This window comes from Lycorma delicatula, chromosome 7, assembly GCF_047948215.1.
Source record: "Lycorma delicatula isolate Av1 chromosome 7, ASM4794821v1, whole genome shotgun sequence".
NCBI classification, from domain to species: domain Eukaryota; kingdom Metazoa; phylum Arthropoda; class Insecta; order Hemiptera; family Fulgoridae; genus Lycorma; species Lycorma delicatula.
This window is the reverse complement of record NC_134461.1, coordinates 29,428,854-29,451,771: the sequence shown is the minus strand read 5'-3', so window position 1 is coordinate 29,451,771 and position 22,918 is coordinate 29,428,854. Positions and strand designations below refer to the sequence as shown.

The window sequence follows — 22,918 nt, the reverse complement described above, 5'->3', positions numbered from 1 at the left end:
ATTTTTTTTCAATCTCATATCCTTGAGGTTATCGCTTGAGTACATTCTTGTTTAGTTGTCCATTGAGGAACGATGTCTTTACATGAAACAGCGTTATGTTCCATCCTTTTTCCAAGGAGTAAACGAAAAGTTCGCTGGATGTTGTCTATAGCCCTTAGCAATGAGTCTTACTTTATAATTAATTATGTCATCCAAATCAGTTTTGACAGTAAACACCTATCCACCCTTGGCAATCTGGACATTTCTTCGGTAGCTGCTATGTTTGATTCTGATGAAAAGAATTTATTTCTTTACCTATCGCTTCATTTCATTCAGATGCTTTGACACTCTATATAGCCTCTTTATAATTTTAAAGTGTTTCTTGAAAAAGAGAAACAGTACCCTTTTTGATAACTGGAATGTTTTGGTAGCTATCCTCGTTATTATCTGTTGTTTCAGCTTCAAATTTTCAGCTGTTGTTTCTTCTTTAGAAATCAAATTATTTCCTAGTCATTTTGGGTTTTTCAGTAACGTCTTTACTCTGTATAAGAATCAGTGAGCCACAAGCTGTGTCACATGGCCTTACAGATAGATTTAAGGTGAGCTGCACGTGGTAATCATTATGTTAATATTATTTCACTGTTCTCATTCTTTTCATTAAGAACACTTGCATCAATATCAAACATAACTTCATTTAAGCTACCATAAAACAAGAACAGTCATTCAGTAATTACAAGAGATGTGTTTATAATAGTATTTATAAATGTATATTTTTATTATGGATATATTTTTAATTTTTATTTGGTTTCTTTTCTTTTTTTTTTACCGATAATGACTGCACCTGCAAATAATACTTTTATTAATGAAGCTCTGCCTCTTAATAAAGATATTAAATTAGAGACTGAACAAGAAAATGTAACAGAAATGACATGCTTTTTTTTACCACCCCACATGACTGAAACTGATAAATCATCTGAGCATGTAAGCTTTTTTTTTATGTTTGGCCATCTGAGGACTATGAAGCAATATTTTGCATTAATTTCTCATTCTTTGTGTTTTTCTGGTTTTTTGTTTATCCTTCTATTTGAAATCTTTAACATTTTTGTATAATGTACTATCGCCTTCAAATATTTTCATTTCATTTGAAACCACTGAAATCTATTGTTGATTTCCATTCTTTTTGCTGTAAATGTGGTAGAAGATCGGTTTTGTGAAGGTTAAAAATGATTTTGCTCTTCTTTTTCAGGTGGATATTGGCATTTTCTTGGTTTCATTGTATTCGTAATTTCCATTTGTATTCTTATTGGTCATAGGACTTTTCTCAAGTTTTTACCTTTTTTTATTCTGTTGGACTAAGCTGTCTGTTTTTAAACTGAATATGCATCTGATGTAAACAGGTGCATCTCTACTTATTACTACTTGATTATTTTAGTATCTGATTTAGGCATCTTCTGAGATATTCTTTTTGTTGAAGATATCTTTTGTTAGTTGGTAGGCTTATTTTAATATTCTTATTTGTGCTTGATTGGCTTTTTTTATCTAAACCATTAATTTGGGTTATTTCTCCCATATATTTAAATTTGTTGACTTTATTGATTTTCCCATATTTTATTATTTAGGAACTTTAGGAAATCTTGGACGGTTATGAATTCTGTCTTTTTGATAAATGTATTTAGCCTTAGTCTGCGATTAATTAGATTCTAATTTGAAGTCCTTTTGAAAGGATTTTGTATGTCATAGGTAAGAGGTTAATCCTTTTGTAGTTATTTACTTCTGTATCATTTCCATATTTGTGTAGTGGATGTATTAATGCATTTTTCCAATCTTATGGAATTTTTTTGAGTTTTCCATGTCTCTTTCTTAAGTTTTTTCTTTGCTGTTTGCATGATCCTTTTGTAATTCTGCTCCAATCAAGCCATCACTTGTTACCTTGTTTATTTTCTTGATGAGTTTGTCTATTTTTATTTCCTTATATGTTGTCAATTCCTTATGATTTGTCAATTCAGCATGAATTTTGGAATTGAAATCTTACCTTAGGTTCCTCATAGTTTAATAGTTTTTCAAAGTACTTGCTAGAATTTTGTTGCTGTCTTTAGCATTTTTAACATTTAAATTTGGATGTTAATATTTAACAAAAGAAAGGTTTTTGTGATTATCCCACATAAAACCTTGCACATTAAAGTTGCCTAATAATAATATAACAGTTGCTGAACTGTTAATGTGTGTTGTAAGTGAATTAGAGTTGCAATTTATTTTTATTTTATAAATTATACAAATAATCATAAATATATTTAATTTATAGCATTCATATTTTGTTTTGTATTACAGGATTTAGTACAACTGAAAGAGGAACCGCTAGATGTTATTAATGGTGATATTGAAAAAGATCCTTTAGCAATTGAAGAGACCAACTTGGTTAAATTAGAAAATTTAAATGTTGAAAATGAAAGGGTCACCTTAAAAAAGGTAAAAACTAATTCAGTTTTTAAAAGAAAAGTATAATATTGTGAATAAACTAATTTACTTCTCAGATGGCTCAGCAGCACAATATAAAAATCGTAAAAATTTTGTGAATTTAATGTATGATGATGATGACTTTGGTGCAGGGGCGGAATGGCATTTGTTTGCCACATCACATAAAAAAGTGCATTTGTTGGTTTTGGTGATAGTCTTAAAAGAAAAGATTAACATCAAAAGCAAGTTTACAATGCCCATAGCAAGATCAAGTAACAACAGTCACTCAGCTTTATTATTAGGCTTGGTCAAATATTAAAAATATGAATTTCATATTTGTTTGAAATGAAAAGTATCTGGAAGAAGAAAATTATTTAGCAAAACGATGGCAATCTCAGGTACTCAGAAGTTGCATGCTTTTTTACCAGTCGGGAAAGGATATTTTAAAACAAAAATTATTTCCAGAAATGAAGAATATGAACAACTTAAAGTTTTGCATGAAAGAGAAGTTGGTTTTCCTTAAATTTCTGATATAAAAGGTTTTGTCTTGTGCATTATAATGGTGCTTCGTGGTTAGCTTGTGTATTATCTAGAAAAGAATCAACAGAAGAATTGGAAGTAAGTTTTCCTCACTTTCAAGGTCCATCTCCTTTTTATGTTTTTCCAGCACACAGTGATATTCTAATATTACCTCGACAGGAAATACTAACAGAATTAATCCGTAACTGTTTCCTGACATAGATAAACATTATCTGAAAAGGAAATTACTTGGGCAAATGAAAAACTTCATTTGGTATTTCAAATAACCAAATAAACACTTTTAAAATTTAACTCTATACTAATGTTCTTGGTATAATTTTTTAAGTAGCAATAATTAAAAGCCAATGAAAATATCAGATTACATTTATTAAATCTTTATAAAAAATTTAATTATTTAGAAGCATTACTTTGAAAAATTAATTAGTACGTTACCATTCTCTCTTTTTGTGATTAGCTTCTGGAATCACTGTAAGATATTTCTTCAGAGGATGATATATATGAATATAAATGGAGTGTAGTCTTGTACAGTCTCAGGTCGACCATTCCTGAGATAGGCAGTTAATTGTAACCCAACACCAATATCCTTGATGTAGTAAAATTCATATCTGTATAAAAGTACACCTCTGAACATCTGTACTGCCTTTACTAGGATTTGAACCTTAGAACTTTCTTTTAAACAGATTTGAATACTAGATCATTAATAACGGTGTTTTCCTTTTGCGGTTGAGTTTCAATTATAATCACACATCTTAGGAACGGTTGACCTGAGATTGTACATGACTAAACTTCATTTTTCGTTCATACATATCATCCTCTGAAGTAATTCGTTACATTCCAGAGACTAATCAGAAAAAGACAGTCCATTAGCATTAATCAATACATAAGTGCTGTTGATTTATTTTATGAAACTATTGTTAAAATTAATATAAACTAAAATATTTATTTAAAATAACTGCTACTGGAGTGAAACTGTTAATTTAAGAATTTATAAAACTTTAATTTGAAATTCTTATTGATTTGCCTTACTTTCTGTATACTGAGCAAGATTTTAAGATTAATTATTTAAAGATCTGCTTTATTATATTTTAATTATTAGTCATACAGTTATTATTTATATTATTGTATCTCTTCTAATAGAACAGATACAATAATATAGAATAATGTCTTGAGAATTACATTTTATACTTGTGTTTTTATGATCACTTAAAAATGTTTGAGATTTATTGTTTTACATACAATTATTAACTTAATTTCACTTAAAATCAAAATGATTTTCAACATCATTTTGACTTAATTAACATTTATTGCAGTCTTGTTATAAAACTAATTACTAATTTTTAAAAAAGTAAATTTTGCTAAAACATTGACATATCTTGTTTTTTATCTCCTGATCCCAAAGCAGTCCTCGTTTATAATTTTCTCAACTGCTTCATAGAATAATGTCAAATAGCATATATATATATATATATATATATATATATATATATATATATTAACAAATTAAAGACTGGTTTTCTGTTATTCAAGGTCACACGTGGAAACGCTTAAATCATAATTTATGAAAATATAGTTTTGTATATCATACGAAAGAGCATCAAATAAGCTTTAAAATGAGAACAAGTTTATCATTCTACCTTAGTAAATAGCAAAGTTATGTTGTTGAACTAACACTACTACCACAAGTCAAAATTTGCCATTTTCCGGCAAATGTGAAGATCTGTAAAAACAAAACTGTTTATGAGAGATCTGAAATTCATTATTTTCTCAAAACTCTATCAACAGTTAATTCATACAAAGTTTTATGAAAAAACCAGTTGCTCAAGTTGTGTGCCTTTTTGATTTAACATGGAATGACGTGTATGGTAACTGTGGTAAATATATTAGGTAATGTTTTACAGGTTTTCCCACACAAAACCTTGCACATTACACTTACCTAATAATAATTTAACTGTGGCTGCACTGTTAATGTGTATGGTGAGTGAATTAGAGATACATTTATTTTTATTTTATAAATTATACAAATAATCATAAACATATTTACTTTATAGCATTCATACTTTGTTTTTTATTACAGGAAGTAGATTTAGAACAACTAAAAGAGGAATGGCTATATGTTATTAATGGTAATATTGAAAAAGATCCTTTAGCAATTGAGACCAACGTGGTTAAATTAGAAAATGTAAAAATTGAAAATGAAAGTGTAAGTGTATTAAATTTTGTATTCAATGGAACACCAATTACCCGGATGGACCTTTGCAAGGCCAAAGCTGGATAATTGGAAAGGGTAATTTAAAAAACTGCTATTATAAATACTGTACATATCGTTCTAATATTTAATTGGTAACACGCTATGGAAAAAATATATATAAAAATAAATGTATTTCAGTAATTTTAAAATAAAATTTTGAATATATGTACATTGTAAGAAAAAACCAGTAATGCGGTACAAAAAATGCAATGTGTAGAAATTTGTTAGTTTAATTAGTGTAACAAAGACCTAAATATGTGTATGTTTTTGCTAAATGAATTAAAAAAATTCATTAAAAAAATCCAGTAAAATAAAGATTTATAAAAAAATCCTTTTGAAGCAATGATTTATTTGAATAGTGTTTAAATTTTTCAAATAATGTTTTTTTTTCTTTTTTTTTTTTTTATTAAATTACCTAGTCAGAATAAGCAGTCCAGTTAGTTAGACTAGGAAAATTGGTGTTCCACTGTATTATCTTTTCATTATTATTACCTAATGTGTAAATTTTGGATTACATACAGTTTATTTCTTTACTTTTCTCTCTCTCTCCCCCCTCTCTCTGTGAGAGAGAGTGTGTGTGTGTGTATTTTTATCCCTCAGGCTGGTCTAGTGGTTATCTTGTTGTAAATCAGTTTTTAAAGCTGATGTTCAAAGTCAAAGGTTTTCAGGTTCAAACCTACTAAACGTTAGTTGCTTTTATATAGATTTAAAAACTAAACCATGCATACTGATGTGTTTTGGTGGTACCATATTTCTCGGGAATGGTAGGCCTGAGTACGTAATTACACATTGTTTACATATTATCCTGATCCAATTGGACCATGATGATGTTGCTTTGTTGTTCATTTTATTGTATAACGCTTACATTAAGAAAATAAAACTCATATCTGTAATAGCTTTTGTAAATTCCATAGATAGTAAATTTGTAAAAAAAAAATTAAAACAAGATCCTTCATTTGCTGGCTTATTTCTGTCTTAATTCTTTGATTTTATTTTGTTTAATTTTTAGCAATTAGATAGAGATTTTAAATTATTGTTTTTAATCCCTTATTTGTTCTTTATTTTAGTGCGAAACCATGTTATTCTTATGCCCTTTATTTTTTCACTAAATGTTATTTTACCCATTTATTTTTTCTTTCAAATTTTTTTTTGACAATGAAATTTTACAAAAACTAATTTAAGTACTTTTCTTATCATTCAGTTTAATGACGAAAATTATATAATGAACTAACTGGATGTGATGTTAGTCACGTATTCAGTGGTATTGAAGAGGTCATTCGCTGAATTAATAATTCTTTAATGGGCCCAGAATATATTCATCCTCTTTTAGTAAAGAAATACTCTGCAATTTTTTGTGGTTTTTAACTAAGCTCTTCAGTCGTGTATATGTAACATAACATAATATAATTAAATTAAACTAATGTAATTTATAAAAATTAGGAAACCTGGAGAACACAAATGTGTAGCTTGTCTTACTCCAGATTTAAGTTAAATTGGCTTAGAAATAAAATTATTTTTTTAACATGTGGAATTCTGTTTTCATATTGTGATTGTTACAGGTTCCATTTCCTTATAAACTGCCTCGTTCTATATTATCCTTCAGTGCCCTTCTGTGTAGTAGTTTTTGTTTTTGCAGGTCCTTGCTATTCTTTCGAGTTTTAGAATTTTATCTATGTCTGCTGTGTGGCTTGTTTGGAATATAGTTTCACTACTTTATATTATTACAGTTGGATGACTGGTAATGTTTGAGTTTGGTGGCCATGAGAGGCATTTTTTTGTTGTGTGTGTTGTTAGTGAGGTTCTGTGCTGTTGACAGTTTGTCGATTCTATTTCTGCATGTGGTTTTCTTGTTTAAGTTGTATGTGATGATTTTTCCAAGGTATATGAATTTTTCTACTATTTTAATCTCTTGATTATTTACTGATATTTTGTTTGTAAGTGGAAAGTTACTTAACATCAGTTTTTTTAAAGTGATTTTTAAGCTTATTCTGTGTGGTATCTCCTGCGGTGATCTTATTTATGTTTTGGCTTCTTGGATGCTATTTGCTAGGAGGACTAGATCGTTAGTAAAGCCTAGGCAGTTTAGTTTTATGTTTTCTTTCTTTCTTCCGATGTTTGTGTTTTTGGTATTTATTTCATACCACTCCTCATTGCGAATTCCAAGGCGCAATTGAACAGTCCATCTCCCTGTCTCAGCCTTGTGCGTATCGTGAATGGGTCTGAAAATTCTCTAAATTGTACTTTAGATGTTATGTTTGTTATAGTTAGTTTTACCATTTTCATTAGTTTTGGGTAGAGTCCTAAATGTCAGCATTTGTAGCAGCGAGGGTCTGTGAATACAATCGTAGGCTTTTTTAAAGTATATAAATGTTATAGCTAGTGGTTTGCTCATTCTCTTATAATATGCCATCATTAACTTTAGTGTTATCTGTTTAGGGGAGCTTCTTCATGGTTTTAATATTCCCTGATAGTCACCTAGTTCTTCTTATAGGTCTTTAATTTTGTTGTATAAGATTTCTTGAGAAGATTTTGTATAATTTTTAAGTTCTGTGATGACATTTCATATGTCCTTGTATTGTTCACTGTGGGAGGGGGTTGTTTATCTTTTCTGTCTTTGTTTTAATTAGTATATTTGTGTTTATTTATACGGGTTCTGTAGGATCATCACAGTTGAATAATTTATTGAATGCTTCTGCCATTATTTCTGCGATTTCTATGTTATTGTGTGCTTGTCTATCATTTTTATCTTTTAGCATCAGTGTTGGGGAGTTCGTTCCTTTAAAGTTGTTTGTAGTTGTTTTACCTTTGTAGTAGTTTTGTAATAATCTCAAGAGTTGGTTTTATGATAGTTTCTTCTATTCAGTTTGGGAGTTCTGGTGATTGCCTATTTATTTTCCTTACTGTTTTGGAGAACAATTTTCTGATGGTTTTCAATCGGTTTACGTTTTCTTCCATTTTGTGGCTTTGGAACTTTAACCGTGCTCTGTGTCTTTCTTCATACACTTTATCGCACTCATAGTTCCACCATAGATGCTTTTTATGGGGATTTTTAGGTGCCAGTTTAGTTTGTTCATTATGTTTTTTAGTGTTTTGAATGATTTCTTCCAGAACGTCTTAATTTTGTTTTTATCTCGTTCTCCTTGATACTTCTCACTTCCGGTTACTTGATGTGGGTGATGTCTTTCTTCTCCCTGTTTTTTTTTCTTTTTTGTGGATTGAATCTTATCTTTATTTTGATTAGTTAGTTGTTATAACAGTGTCTATTTCTCTCAGGACATTGTATGTTTCCTTGTCTTAAGTTTATTTTTTTCCTTTTAAAGTATGTCGATTTAGATGTGAGGTGATATGTCTTTTAGAGTTCTACAAGTTTTTGTCCATATTTGTTGGTTCTTTTCTGTGGCGTCCTCTTTTTGACGCTATTTCTGTACCTTCTTTCTCTGCCCAGTTGGATATTAAAACCTCCTATTTGAATTTGTGTAATTTCTATTTATTTGGTTTATTGTTGGTTGAGGAGTTCCCAGAAATCTTTGACTTCTTTTTTAGATTTATCGTAGTTATTTCTCTAATTTACTTGAAACATGGCATTTATTATTGATTTAGAATTACCGCAACAGTTCAACAGCTTATTTGATAAAGCAGCTTAAGGTGAGTAGCAGCACTTTAACATTTAAATTTGGATGTTAAAATTTTACAAAAGAAACATTTTACTGATTTTCCCACGCAAAACCCTGCACATTAAAGTCGCCTAATAATAATAATAATAATAATATAACAGTTGCTGTACTGTTAATGTGTGTTGTAAGTGAATTAGAGTTGCAGTTTATTTTATTTTATAAATTATACCAATATTCATAAACATATTTACTTTGTAGCATTCATATTTTGTTTTTTATTACAGGAAGTAGATTTAGTACAACTGAGAGAGGAACCACTGGATATTATTAATGGTGATATTGAAAAAGATCCTTTAGCAATTGAAGAGACCAACTTTGTTAAATTAGAAAATTTAAAAGTTGAAAATGAAAGGGTAGGTGTTTTAGATTTTGTATTCAGTAGAACACCAAGTATCCAGATGGACCTTTGCAAAGCCAAAGCTGGATAATTGGAAAGGGTAATTTAAAAAACGGCTATTACATACTATACGTATCATTCTAATATTTAATTATATTTAAAATTTTTCAAGTAATGATTTAGTTTTTTTTTTTAAATTACCTAGTTCAAATTTAAGCATTGTAGTTAGTTGGACATCTAGAAAATTGGTGCCAAACTGTTAACTTTTCATTATTATTACATAATAAATTTTGGGTTATATATAGTTTATTTCTTAACTCGAGTGTGCGTGAATGTGTATATGTATATATTTATCCCACCAAGCTGGTCTAGTGGTTTACTCGTAAATCAGTTGTTTAACAGCTGATTTTCCAAGTCAAAGGTTCTCAGGTTTAAACCTAGTAAAAGTTAGTTGCTTTTATATGGATTTAAAAACTAAACCGTGCATACTAATAATTTGCGTTGGTGGTAGGGGTTCAATTAACCATACGTCACAGGAATGGTAGGCCTGAGTGTAAAAGATGGTAAAAGGCCATGGTAGAGTTGCTTTATTGTTTGTTGACTAGTCGGAAAAATTGCAACATACACATTTAAAAAAATAAAATGTATATATTTTTATTAGCTTTTGTAATTTTCCATAGATAATAAATTCGTATGAAAAAAAAAAATTATAAGTTTTTTTGCAAGGTGTAATTTATTATAAAATAACTTATCTACAAGGTTTACAAAAATATTGCATTTCCTGATAGGGTGAAAACAAGATTTCTTCATTTGTTGGCCTATTTCTGTCTGAATTCTTGGATATTCCTTTCATTTTTAGCAGTTAGACAGAGCTTTTTAATTGTATTGAAATACTGTTTTTAATCTTTTATTATATCTTTATTTAATTGGACAATAATATTATTATGCCCTTTATTTTTTCTCTAAATCTTTATAATTTTACTCATTTATTTTTTTTCTCATATATTTCTTTGATGAAATGAAATTTGAGAAAAATCTAATTTAAGTTTCTACTTATTTACTTTTGTTATCATTCAATTTAATAAAAAATACATAATGAACTAACTAGATATGATGGTGACTGAAAGATGTGAATCTACATCTTCTATTTATAAATATTAGGAAACCTGGAGAACCCGAATGAATGCCATGTCTTACTCCAGATTTATCATAAATAGGCTTAGAGATGAAATTATTTTTTTAACATACGGACTTCTGTTTGAAAGAAATGAATGTATCAAAGATGACAATTTATTTTGTTCAGTCCACACACAGCAATTTTTAAATAAGTTGTTGGGTGTTAACTAAATCAAATGCTCAGCAAAAATTAGTATAAATTGCATCAAAATAACAATCATTTAGCGCATCAAGTATCTCCCATTACACACAAGTTTGTTTGTGTAGATTTACCTTCCAAAAAAACCATCTTTAGTGAAACTATAATTTTTTTTGCAAGGTGTAATTTATTATAAGGTAACTTATCTGTGTGGTTTGTAAACACATTGCATTTGCTGATAAGGTGATAATTATTGATATCTTAATGTCGCACATTTTTTAAATAATGGGCATATGTAGCAAATTTTTCAAACACTAGGAAAAAGAAGAGTGCTTAATGAATGGTTGAGAAGAGCTTCGTTAAAAACCACAAAAATGGCAGAGCATTTCTTCACTAAAAGAGGAATCATTAATTCGTCAGATGACCTCTTCAACATCATTCTCAGTTAATATAATCTTACTGCAGGGATCATTACACTAGGAAAAATCATTGTTGGTACACACCCAAATTTTTTTTTAGCAAAATGTTCTTCAGTATTAGCATACTTATTTTCCAAAAGCATATGAGGTGGATAAGACCTATCGTCATTTTTTTTTTAGCAAATTTAAAAATGTTTGTAATCATTTGGTAAAGATTCCTCAACTTTAAAAGTGTAATTTAATAATAGATTTTTATAACTAAGAGTATTACACACACTTTGTTCAGAAATAATTATTTATAACAAGTAGTTTTATATTTTTTAGGGAGCTTATGGAACATTTTGTTAATAATAATAGTGATAATAAGTACACTAGAAAAACACTATGAAAATTGCATTTCTTGTATAAGTACTTTTGGTATATGACAATCCATTGTTGTAATTCCTCTGGAAAAATTTCTTCATCATGATGAATATCAAATTCTAATCAAGCATGGTATTTTTCTTACACTACAAAATTCCATTTCCATGTTCTGTGTAAAAGCTTCAAGATTTTTTGGCAATATAAAAAAAATATATATATATATATTATTTGAAATCAAATTCATTTGGTATATTTTGTGTAAAATTTATATTTTTATAATCGGGCATGTATTTACCTGGTATAAGATTAGAATTCAAAATATGGGTCCTTCCATGTTGAATCAACTAGGTGCGACCACCGAATGGGATGTTCAAGAAATTTTATGTGAATAACCTTTTGATATAGTTGTGAGAAAATACTGAATTTCAGATCTATCATTAACCATTTTGTTTTTAGAGCCCTTCAAATTTGCTGAAAAATGGTTTGACTAGCGGCAATAATGTTAGATTGAAATAACTTTGTTATTTATTAAGGTAGAATGTTAAACTTAACTTATTTTAAAGCTTATTTGATACTCTTTCATATAATATACAACAAGCCTATGTTTACATGAATCTTTATTTCAATGTTGTTGTGTTTGGCATTTGACCTTAAATTTCAGAAAAACAGGTCCTCCATCTTTTATGAAAAATATATTTTATTTATCATTATTTTATAAAATATCTGTGCAGATTTGAAACCAGGACTGATTGGGATTAGGAGAAAAGAATGTGTATCAATGTTTTATCAAAAAAAAACCTTTTTTGGGGGTTTTTAGGTGGTAAATACTTAAATTTTTGTTGTCTGAACTTGCAAAATCAAATAAAACGTCTTTCAAAAAGAAACTGAAAGTAATGAGGTAATATTTGTTTTACCTCATTTGTTTTTTCTTGTAATAAGAAATAGTATACTTCAACTAAAAAAATTGGCTAATGATGATGTAATGCAGTGAGTCAGTATAATTAATACAAATTGTGAAAGAAAATGTACTGAAGCTTACTACATCATCAGTTTAGTCATAATCTGTGTCCATTTTTTTAATGTAAACAATATTAAATATGACCTAAAATATTTTGTTAATTTAAACAATTTATTTTTGGAATAACATCATGTAAGAAAGTATGAACACCTTATAGATGTACCTGCCATGAAGTTAAGATATTCAGTGTTCATTTATTGATTGCTAAGTGTTGTGTGGTTAATTACAGGTTTTTATTTTTAACCTTTTCCCATCACAATGATCCACGGTTGATTAGCGCTCCGTGAAAATATGTTTGTATCTGATTGCCTCCCTTCATAGTCTTATGATACCCTCTTGTGAAAAAAAATTCAAAACATACAGTATATTAAAGAGATTTAACAGATTCTGACAAAAAAAAACGTTACGATTCTATATTTTTTATGCCTGTAACAAAAAAAATTGAAACTGTACAAAAATTATGATAATTTAATTGCAGAATTTTTTTTTACGCATTTCTATCACGTTTTTTATTAGTGACATTTTTTTTTTTGCTTTGTGTTTATGAAACATAGTTTGCTGATTTAATAATAATACTTTCAAGAAAATCTGTTGAAAATTGGGCAAAATATGATGAAAAACCTGTGTCATAAATCACAGATTAGTAACATATGTTAGTATAAGTGAAAGTAGATTCAGAAAACTACGTTTTATAAAAATCCCCACCACTCAAAAGGCTATTCAGATTGACAAAAAACCATTTTTATTGTATACTGTTATTCATTACGAATCGATATGTGTTACATGTTTACCCATATCATTTGTCTGAAAAGATATTTATAGACCTCAAGTAAAAGTGACGTATTTATGACCACAAATTCCTTCTTTTTTTTTTTTGTGTGCCGTATATCATAATTTATTATGTGTTTTAATACATCGATATGTTACTAGTAAGATAAGCTATTTTTGTAAATAATAAATAAATCCATAATCCTCTTAGCAATTATAACACACAAGTCACACATACACCCAAGCACATTTCTCTGAGAAAAAAATGGTCATATTCTTTCTAGTCTAAATAAAATATTTTACATTGTATAAACGTCATTCAAATTGTGTAATAAAACTGATTCCTTTGTGAATATAAAGCAAAATAACCGACTTAGATGCCATATAAAATGATTTTGTAACAGCGTTTTAAAACTGACGCTGTACATAACCAGTTCCAAGGCTACATGATCTGAAAAGGTGAAGTTTAAGTTATTTATCGTTTGAAGTGTGGTAACTTTTTACAGTAATAAATTAATCCATTTCAAGAAGTAAGTCATTATAATGTTATTAAAAATTGAAGAGAAGTTTTAGCTTGGATGACTGAAAAAAATCCAAGTTTAGAAAGTGATTGGTAGATTTGTGATAAGTGTCAGAAAAAACTAGCCTCAGTTAGTAATAAAGCTTTAGAAGAAGAAGAAGCAGCAGATGATAGTGAAGAAGCCCTTTATGATGAAGCAAATTATGCATTAGATAGGCTCATTGAGAGTCTAGTGAGTATTGGGGAATCAGCTGTAAAATCTAAAGGGTTGCAAGAGAAAACATCCTACCAAAAAGATTGCAAAAATTGAGTCATCAATTTTTAAAAAATTATTTAATGTAGTTACTAAAAACTCTGAAACTTCATTTCAAGTTGAACCTGATATCGAAATCTTTGAAGAGTTGAAAGAAAAATTTAATTGTACAACAGATAGAAGTCTTAAAATCAAAATTCTTACACGAACGAAGTCAGAGCATCAAAAAAAGTGCAAGATGAATTCCCAGCAACAATAAATTTCATGATACAACAGGCAAAACCACTAATTAAAGAACAAGGGATTTTGTCATTATCGAACTCTAAACTTGGAAAGTATCTGGATCAAAATATAGTTCGATATATTCAGGTGTTTTATAAATCGGATGTAAGTTGTGTAATGCCAGGCAAAAAAGACTGAGTTACAATCAAATCACCTTATGCAAACATTCATGTTAAACAAAAACTAGTACTGGCTAATCTGAAAGAGATATATCAACAGTAAAGAAACTCATACAGGTATTAAAATTGGGTTTTCTACCTTTGCTGCTTTACATTCTAAATATTGCGTTTTAGTTGGTGGCAGTGAAACTCATAGTGTACATGTGTATGTTATCTATCAGAACGTGAAATTAATGTATGAAGGATGTACATGTGCAAGATTTTAAGACTGTCAAAATGTACAAATCACAAATGTAACTAATTATTTAAAGATGTGCTTTATTATATTTTAATTATTAGTCGTACAGTTATTATTTATATTGTATCTTCTATTAGAAGAGATAAGTCTTGAAAATTATATTTTATACATAATTATGTTTTATACTTGTGTTTTTATGATCAATTAAAAATGTTTGAAATTTATAGTTTTACTTACAATTATTAACTTAATTTCACTATTAAGTATAAAGTGAAATGATTTTCAATAAAATTTTGACGTAATTAACATTTATTGTAGTCTTGTGATAAAACTACAATTTTTTAAAAAAGTAAATTTTGCTAAAACATTGACACATTTTTTTTTATCCTGATCCCAAAGCAGTCCCTGTTTCATATTTTCTCAACTGCTTCATAATATAATGTCAAGTAGCATATATATATTTAAATAATTAAAGACTGGATTTTCTGAAATTCAAGGTCAAACGTTGGTGACACTTAAATCATAATTTATGAAAATATAGATTTCTATATCGTATGAAAGAGCATCAAATAAGCTTTAAAATAAGAGCAAGTTTATCATTCTACCTTAACAAATAGTAAAGTTATGTTGTACTAACACTACTACCAGGAGTCAAAATTTGCCATTTTCCGGCAAATGTGAAGATCTGTAAAAACAAAACAGTTTATGAGAGATCTGAAATTCAATATTTTCTCATAACGCTAGCAGTTAATTCATACAAAATTTTATGAAAAAACCAGTTGCTCAAGTTGTGTGTTTTGTTGATTTAACATGGAATAACGTTTGTGGAAACTGTGGTAAATATATTAGGTAATGTTTTACAAGTGTTTTACTGATTTTCCCACACAAAACCTTGCACATTAAACTCGCCTAATAATAATTTAACTGTGGTTGCACTGTTAATGTGTATGGTGAGTGAATTAGTAATACATTTATTTTAATTTTATAAATTATACAAATAATCATAAACATATTTACTTTATAGCATTCATATTTTGTTTTTTATTACAGGAAGTAGATTTAGAACAACTAAAAGAGGAATGGCTAGATGTTATTAATGGTAATATTGAAAAAGATCCTTTAGCAATTGAAGAGACCTACTTGGTTAAATCGGAAAATTTAAAAATTGAAAATAAAAGGGTAAGGGTATTAGATTTTATATTCAGTGGAACACCAGTTACCCAGATTGATGTTTGCAAGGCCAAAGCTTGATAATTGGAAAGGGTAATTTAAAAAACTGCTATTATACATACTGTACATATTCTAATATTTTATAGGTAACACGCTACAGAAAAAAGTATAAAGAAAAATAAATGTATTTCAGTAATTTTAAAATAAAATTTTGAATATATGTACAGTATAAGGAAATACTGTAAAGTGGTACTAAAAAAGCAATGTGTAGAAATTTTCTTTTATGATTACTTTAACGAAAGTTAACTAAAACAAATTACAAAGATTCAGTTAAAAAATCCAGTAAAATAAAGATTGATAAAAAAGTCCTTTTGAAGAAAATATGTATTTAAATAGTATCTGAATTTAAGCAGTGTAGTTAGTTGGATATCTGGAAAATTGGTGTTCCACGTGTTAACTTTTCATTATGTAAATTTTGGATTACATACAGTATCTCAACTTGTTTGTGTATATATATTTTTTTTTCGCCCACTATGGATTTAATAGTAAAGTCGTTGGAAATCAGTTGTTTAACAATTGAAAATTGTTTAAAACAATTTCTTTCTTTTTTGCCTATTTTTTCTGAATATTTGATGTGTTCCTGGAAAGGATTTAAGAACAGTGATTAGCTTCCAAAATAGTAACCCATTCCTTGAGCTATTAAGGCGTCAGAGCACAACTTAAGGAACGAAACTTATTGCAGTGAACCATGAATAGTTTATAACTGACAGCAGTAGATTAGAGTAGTATCATTCACAACCAATAATGATGTTAATAGAAGTGTTAAAGGTAACGTTCAAATAACTGCAGTTCAAGCTCTCTCAGTTTAGTTTTCTGTTTCTCACCCTATATGTGAAAATATACGTATTAGCGCTTTTGCAGTATGCATTTCATGAGACGTATTAAAAACCTTTTAAAAGAATGTAAAACTTTACTAAAACCCATTAAATACATTGATGAAAAGGTGTGTACCATAGAAGTGCTAATTTGTAAGAATTAAAAAAATTTCATGCAGTATGAGGTGTTTTTATTTTAGTTATTATAAATTTATTATCATTGCATTATTTATATCTTATAAGATATTATATTTATTATATATTAATTATATATTATATTAATTTTAATATATAATTATATATTATCAATAATATTTTCTTTGTTTTCTTATATATATATATATATATATATATATATATATATATATATATATATACACACACTTTATAATCTACAGGATGTCCAGACTAAAAGTAACCAAAAGTAATAACTTAATAACTTTCTTTTTTCTTTTTTTTACTAAACTTAGCAACTCGTCATGTTTTAATGTCGATTAGTCAACTTCAGTGTATGCACTTTTTTTAGCTGGTCAGATGCCTAGACAATAATCTAACTCTTGCTAGGTGTTTGGGAGCATCTGCGCCATTATTGGACCAAACACCTTTAAAATTTTTTCTGTTAAATCATTCAAATCTCAATATTTTCTTTGGTATAATTTTTAATAAAACCCCAAGCAAAAACATCCAGAGAAGTGATATCTGAGAGATGTAGGTGGCCATGCAGTTGAGTTGGACTTCCTCGTCTGATCGAATGTCTGGAGAAGTGTTTTCCAGGAACATGCTAACGTCTTCATAAAAGTGTAATGGAGCACCATTTTTTTGAAAACTATCTTCCAGGAATGTGAGGAACAGCAAATTTTGAAACATGTTGACATATGTGTGCCCTGTCACAGTGGACTCTTATGAAAAAAAAAATAACATCATTTTTTCCCGTCATAGCCGACACTTACTTTCAGTATGTTCCTTTCATTCTTGATTACTGTATGGAGTTTTCGGTATAAGAAATTTGACATTGTCTTTAATTATCCCAAATGTATAAAAAGTATCCTCATCACTAAATAAAATATTATTAAGATTGTTTTCAATGTGGTGATTATCTTTGCAGCAAACTGATATAATGGGCGGCAATCATTTGGTTTAATATGAAGAAGCAGCTGTAATGTATTCTTGCAAATGGAGCGCTTATGACCGGTGTCGTGAACAGTTAAAAAGGAGGAATCTTCAGTCCATAACTAGATCGCGTAATAGACTTATCTGGCAGTGAATGTATCGCTTACTTTATGCACAGTCTCTTAACTAACTGAAACCTTCTGATGATTTCCAGTTTGTGAAACCCATCTTCTAGTCTCCAATTCGTATCCTTGGAATACAATAGATTTGGATGTAGGAGAATTGACATTCAATTCAGTTCATACAAGCTGTTGAACATACATAACTGATTGAAAGCAAAGCATAAACTGAACATTTTTTGTGGGGGGTCTGCATCTTGATGGACTACAATTGTGTTCAATTCGGTTTGTCTGCACATGCATATTCTGGTGACAGAGTATACTGAACAAATCTTTGAGATATATTCTGTCGTTTGAGCCTACATTTAAGAGATAACAGTGACTGTTTTCTTGTAGGCCATTAGTTTTGGATGCTTTCAGCCCAGACTTCCTGTATATAAAATGTATGGGTTTGTAGGTCTGATCAGCATGTATATAGATAAAATGTGTGTAATAAATATATAACCTGTTATAAATTTGCTAAATAGTTAGTTTTGCTGGTTTTCCTAAAACATGCATTTCATAATAAAGTTTCACTCAAGATTATAAACATACTATAAAATAAGTAAAGTTCCTTATTATACTAAAGTTAACTCAATGATTAATTAATATTCAATACCATGTTGATTATGAATATATGTTTAAATTATTCAACATATTTTGTGGCTTTTTGAAAGATAACACTTCTTAATGTTATTGTAATTTTTTTATTAATTCATAATTATAACAAAAAATAACTTAATTTGCAGGTTGCTATGGATAAAGGAACCAAGGGAAGTACCAATAATTTTATTACTTATAAGAGAATAAATAATTCGTTAAATGATGGAATTATAAGTGAAAACTCCATTGAATGTAATTCTACATACGGTTATGTAACAATAGAAAATTTAATAGAGAATATAAGTAGTGAAAACAAGTTGCTCGAGCAAAAAGGAAAAGAATTGGTTTGTGAATATTGCAATGAAAGATTCAGATGTAACTGTTATTTAAAGAGACACATTAACATTCATACTAAACAGAAAAAAAATAATAGTAACTTTTGTCAAAAGTCATTTAATTTTAAAAATGTTTTAAAGAGACATCTTAATAATATTAATACAACAGAGGAAAATTATGTTTGTAACTTCTGTCAAAAGTCATTTAATAGTAAATCCCATTTAGTGAGACATCTTAATATTCATAAAAAAGAGAAAAATTATATTTGTAAGTTTTGTCAAAAGTCATTTAATCGCAAAAGCTCTTTAAACAGACATCTTAGTATTCATAAAAAAGAGAAAAATTATATTTGTAACTTTTGTCAGAAGTCCTTTAATCGTAAAGACCTTTTAAAGACACATGTTAATATTCATACTAAGGAGAAAAATTATGATTGTAACTTTTGTCAGAAGTCCTTTAATCGTAAAGACCTTTTAAAGACACATTTTAATATTCATACTAAGGAGAAAAATTATATTTGTAACTTTTGTCAGAAGTCTTTTCATCATAGTTATACTTTAAAATTACATTTAAATATTCATACTAAGGTGAAAAATTATGATTGTAATTTTTGTCAAAAGTTGTTTAATCGCAAAAGCTCTTTAAACAGACATCTTAGTATTCATAAAAAAGAGAAAAATTATATTTGTAATTTTTGTCAAAAGTCATTTAATCGCAAAAGCTCTTTAAACAGACATCTTAGTATTCATAGAAAAGAGAAAAATTATATTTGTAACTTTTGTCAGAAGTCTTTTAATCAAAGTTCTACTTTAAAATCACATTTAAATATTCATACTAAGGAGAAAAATTATATTTGTAACTTTTGTCAGAAGTCCTTTAATCGTAAAGACATTTTAAAGACACATGTTAATATTCATACTAAGGAGAAAAATTATATTTGTAACTTTTGTCAGAAGTCTTTTAATCAAAGTTCTGCTTTAAAATCACATTTAAATATTCATCCTAAGGAGAAAAATTATATTTGTAACTTTTGTCAGAAGTCTTTTAGTCAAAGTTCTACTTTAAAATCACATGTTAATATTCATACTAAGGAGAAAAATTATATTTGTAATTTTTGTCAAAAGTTGTTTAATCGCAAAAGCTCTTTAAACAGACATCTTAGTATTCATAAAAAAGAGAAAAATTATATTTGTAATTTTTGTCAAAAGTCATTTAATCGCAAAAGCTCTTTAAACAGACATCTTAGTATTCATAGAAAAGAGAAAAATTATATTTGTAACTTTTGTCAGAAGTCTTTTAATGTTAAATACAATTTAGTGAGACATCTTAATATTCATATAAAAGAGAAAAATTAATTTATAACTTCTGATGTTTAATCGTTTTTCTAATTTAAAGTTGCGTATTAATTTACATCCCGAAAGGAAAATTTATGTATGTAAATTTTGCCAAAGTTTTTTAATTGCAGTTGTGATTTTAAAACACATTAATTTCCACATAAAGAAAAAAATTAATATTTGTAACATTTATCAAAAATCTTTCAATCAGATTTATATTTTGGAAAGACATCTTAACAATATCCTTATTAGAGAATCATTATGACCTTTTAAGAAAGTTGATTAAGGAAAAAAGTAATAGCATTCTTTCATATGTGTATAATTTATAACTAGTATGACAAAAGTTTTCTAATGTTTATAATGTAACGTGTAACATTTTTCTCATTTTTGTATGTTACAATTTACAGCCGGGAATTTCTATCTTGTTTGCCTCAAACGCAGATTTGTATATTACTGTAGTTTATAATATATGATGAGTATGTTTATGAACATTTTAAGCCCAGAACCATGGCAGTCAGAAAATTTGGTGTAAAAAAGTTGTGTAAAGTTCTCAAGTGAGACTTGTACAAATCACAAGTTTAAATGTGTTTTCTTGAACATTTTTTTTTCTCAAATAATGCTGATCTTGAATGAATCTAAAGCCTCATTATGATTTTATATTAAGTTTAACTTCACATCGTACATGAGTGACATGTACATTACATTTGAGTAATGTTTTCAAATATTAAAACCAAACAAGCTTGAACAAACAATAATATTCTGATATAAATATTAAGAATATTTTTTTTTTGGATGTAAAAAGTTTTTGTTCATTAAGACTAAAAAGTAAAAATAAAATAAAAAATTACAATAATATATTTGATTACATATAAAAAATTATTTTTTAAAAAAGCTTTTATTTAACTAATATTAATATTAACATTAATAAAATAAAGGAAACAAATTAGACAACCCTCTAAAAAGTAAAAAATAAGAAAATTAAATCAAACTGAGAATTTTAAACAAAAAAATATAATATATTAACAAATATAAAAATGCACTGGAAAGTAAAAAATGAATTATATAAATGTCTAATAAATAACCGATAAATAAATGTAATAATTATTAAATTTTAAAATTAAAAGTAATGAAAATATTTAGTTAAATAAAAGCGTGGCGCAGTTTTTATAACAATCTTTTCGAATAAGTATTTGCTGTATTTTAAAATATATTTTAAATATAAAAAATAAATTATAAAAAACATAGCTGGAACATATCTGGTGATTTGAAAGTTATAGCTACTTTGTTATGCGTGCAGTTAGGCTATATACTAAGTACATTTGTTTTCTTTGTGAATGGGACAGCCGAGCTGCTAGGGATAAACATTATGTTACCAAAGAGTGGAAGAAATGAGAGAAATTAACTCCAAATAGGAAAAATATTATTCACGACCCCTTAGTTGAACCCAAAAAAAATATTTTTACCCCCTTTCCATATCAAGCTAGGACTAATGAAAAATTTTGTAAAAGCAATGAAGAAGAATAGTCCCGGATTTTTGTAGTTAAGGCATAAATTTCTGAATGTAAGTAAAGGAAAAATTAAAGAAGGAATATTTTTTTGGTCCTCAATTAAGAGAAGATTTGGTCAAAGCGATGTATTTCAATCAATGTTAATTAATATAGAAAGTGCAAGTTGGGCTTCATTTTAGGATGTTTGCAAAAATTTTCATGGCAAACAAAAATCCGACAATTTCCACGATATTGTTAATCAACTTCTTACTTCATACAGAGCTATCGGATGTAATGTCTTCGAAAACACATTTCCTCCACTTGCATCTGGATTTTTTCCCAGACAACCTCGAAGACATAAGTGACGAACACAGTGAACGTTTCCACCAAGATATTTCAGTGATTGAAAGCCGTCATAAAGAGAAATGGAATACTAACATGCTAGCTAATTACTGTAGAACATTAACTCAGGATGTGCCTGAGGCTATTAATTAGAAAAACTGTTTAATAGAAAAGAATCAGTGAAATCATTCTAATACAGGTCTGGCCATGCAAAATTATAAATTTTACAGATTTTTAACTACATTTTCCCTTAATTTTTTTCAAAACATAATTTATTTAAAACTAAGGGTGATAGAAAAATTGTATTTACAGATCGTAATATACTCAAAAAAGCAATTCAAGAAATGGTATCACACTTAGGGAAACATTAAAAAAAATTATTTTGTCTATCAGTGCAATATAAAAAAAATAAAAATATTTCATACCACATCAAAATTTATTTTGATACATACGTACACATAATAGTTGAGTAGGTAGAGTAGTAGGATAGGTAGCATAGTATAACAGGCTGGTAGAATAGGTAGGATTATTGTAATGATGGATCATTGTTTACAGAATTTTATTTTTAATTTTTCAAAAAATACATTAAATATACATTTCTGTGGTAATAAGTTATTTGTCATAATTTCTGCCTTTTCTTTAATATCGATTAGTATTAAAGACGTTTTTGTTCAGAACCAACATAATTAACAAAAGTACAAACAGTATAACACAGAAACACAGTTACCTACTGATGTAATTTCAAATTAATCTCTGCTTGCTAACTACTAAAGTGGATTAAAAACAAAGTAAAAAAACAGATGATAAATTAAATAATACCCACTTCTGATAGGTCACTGATTGAAAAGAGTAGTTTCTGATCGGTTGATCATCTATATTGTAATGAAAATCTGTTTTGTAATAACCCTCACTATGATACAGGTTCAGCTGCAAAATCCAAACATTATAATACAGCCTTACTAAAATAAATGTTTAT

The 22,918-nt window shown here is 28.0% G+C and overlaps 1 protein-coding gene across 1 annotated transcript; it reads left to right on the top strand.

Moving 5' to 3' along the window:
- Positions 1 to 810: 810 nt before the first annotated feature.
- LOC142327956 (uncharacterized) lies at positions 811 to 22,910 on the top strand. Its single transcript, XM_075371377.1, has 7 exons — positions 811 to 960; positions 2,308 to 2,445; positions 5,048 to 5,173; positions 9,120 to 9,248; positions 15,578 to 15,706; positions 18,590 to 19,298; positions 22,864 to 22,910. The coding sequence occupies exons 1-7, from the start codon at positions 811 to 813 to the stop codon at positions 22,908 to 22,910; spliced, it is 1,428 nt and encodes a 475-aa protein (XP_075227492.1).
- The last annotated feature ends 8 nt before the right edge of the window (positions 22,911 to 22,918 follow it).

Bases quoted from the DNA above. Each gene is read 5' to 3' on its own strand.
- LOC142327956 (XM_075371377.1), top strand. From the start codon at position 811: ATGACTGCACCTGCAAATAATACTTTTATTAATGAAGCTCTGCCTCTT. The intron at 9,249-15,577 runs GTAGGTGTTTTA...TTTTTATTACAG, and splicing joins TAAAAGTTGAAAATGAAAGG to GAAGTAGATTTAGAACAACT. The intron at 19,299-22,863 runs GTAACTTTTGTC...ACTATGATACAG, and splicing joins TAAGGAGAAAAATTATATTT to GTTCAGCTGCAAAATCCAAA.